The sequence below is a fragment of the Triticum aestivum genome, unplaced genomic scaffold (assembly GCF_018294505.1).
Source record: "Triticum aestivum cultivar Chinese Spring unplaced genomic scaffold, IWGSC CS RefSeq v2.1 scaffold54559, whole genome shotgun sequence".
NCBI lineage: Eukaryota > Viridiplantae > Streptophyta > Magnoliopsida > Poales > Poaceae > Triticum > Triticum aestivum.
The window spans coordinates 1-1,129 of record NW_025286222.1 but is presented as its reverse complement, the minus strand read 5'-3'; the positions used below and the strand labels follow the sequence as shown (position 1 = coordinate 1,129).

At 39.7% G+C, this 1,129-nt stretch overlaps 1 protein-coding gene across 1 annotated transcript; it reads right to left on the bottom strand.

The window, feature by feature from the left end:
- Window positions 1–78: 78 nt before the first annotated feature.
- Window positions 79–1,119, bottom strand: LOC123178706 (aspartic proteinase Asp1-like; the record flags this gene model as incomplete). The annotated part of the gene is made up of 3 exons (XM_044591485.1): window positions 1,064–1,119; window positions 343–481; window positions 79–261 (listed from the first exon to the last, which is right to left on the bottom strand). Coding segments are annotated over exons 1-3 (342 nt in total), but the record flags the coding sequence as incomplete, so codon positions are not given.
- Window positions 1,120–1,129: the final 10 nt, after the last annotated feature.

Below are 1,129 nucleotides of genomic sequence, written 5' to 3'. Positions count from 1 at the left end.
GATATCTTTAGCCTTTGTTTTTCCAATAAAAAGTTTGTGGCACACTACTAGTATTCGGTTGGGTTATCAAATACTTACGGTAACAATGAGGTAGTTTTCAGGAGCGATCTCCATGGCTGTATTCTTCGAAAACATCAGGAAGAGTGATTTGAACTCCTTCTTGATGTCAGACACAGATTTAAACACTTTCTGCCCTTTCCAGCAAAGAGGTAGACTGGGGTCAGACACCTTCGTAAGTGACTTGCTGAGACCAGCTTGGATCTGCAACATTAGCATCTCATTAATGCATTGTTTCCTTCTTCGGATTCCTGGCAACAAGAATGTAGTGTGTTTCAGACCTACCGCAGAAACAGTCGCTTGGTATGGCTGGGCAGCAAAGTACGTATAGGTGCTACCGCTATCAAATACCACCTCCGTTGGCTTCACTCCTAGTGGGTGTTTATCGAAGTAAAGTGTTCCTGAGCCAGGTGAGTAGTAATTCCTGAAAGTACAAGTGCTCCATTACATATGGAATCATGAGAATCACGTAAATCAAAAACACCTACAATTCAGTTTAGCCCTAAACAGATTGTGTTATTACTTTATAACGAAAAAGAGCATGTTTAGTATTCCTAGCTTCTTTTATTTGTATAAGCCACTGCTATAACAAATAGCATCATCTACAACTTCCCTCGTTAAGGATGATCTAAAGGCCACGGGCTGGTTAATAGACAGCAAACAAGAATGAGAGTACCAAATGTTTGTTTGCCAAAAAGCAGCATCAACGATTTGTCATATAAAACGGATGTGAAAAACTTGCCCTCTCATGATTGCGAACGGCAAAAAGGTAACTTCAAATTTAAGTTATTCTCCTTGGTCACGGTAATTATTTGGGAAGTGTGTTTGATGGATGCAATGTCGCTACTCACTGGTGATCAAGAACTAAACTATATACAAAAAAAGACCAATTGTTATTAGAGCTAAAACAAACAAAATTTAAACATCTTAACCTGTATTAAACTTTAAATGAAAGTATTGTTCCCTCCATGAATAACAAACAAACATCATGGATAACAGTGCGTACCCAGATGTGCTACGAGCCATCGGCACCCACGTTGCGCGTGAGGTAGACACGATATCATCCCCAAAG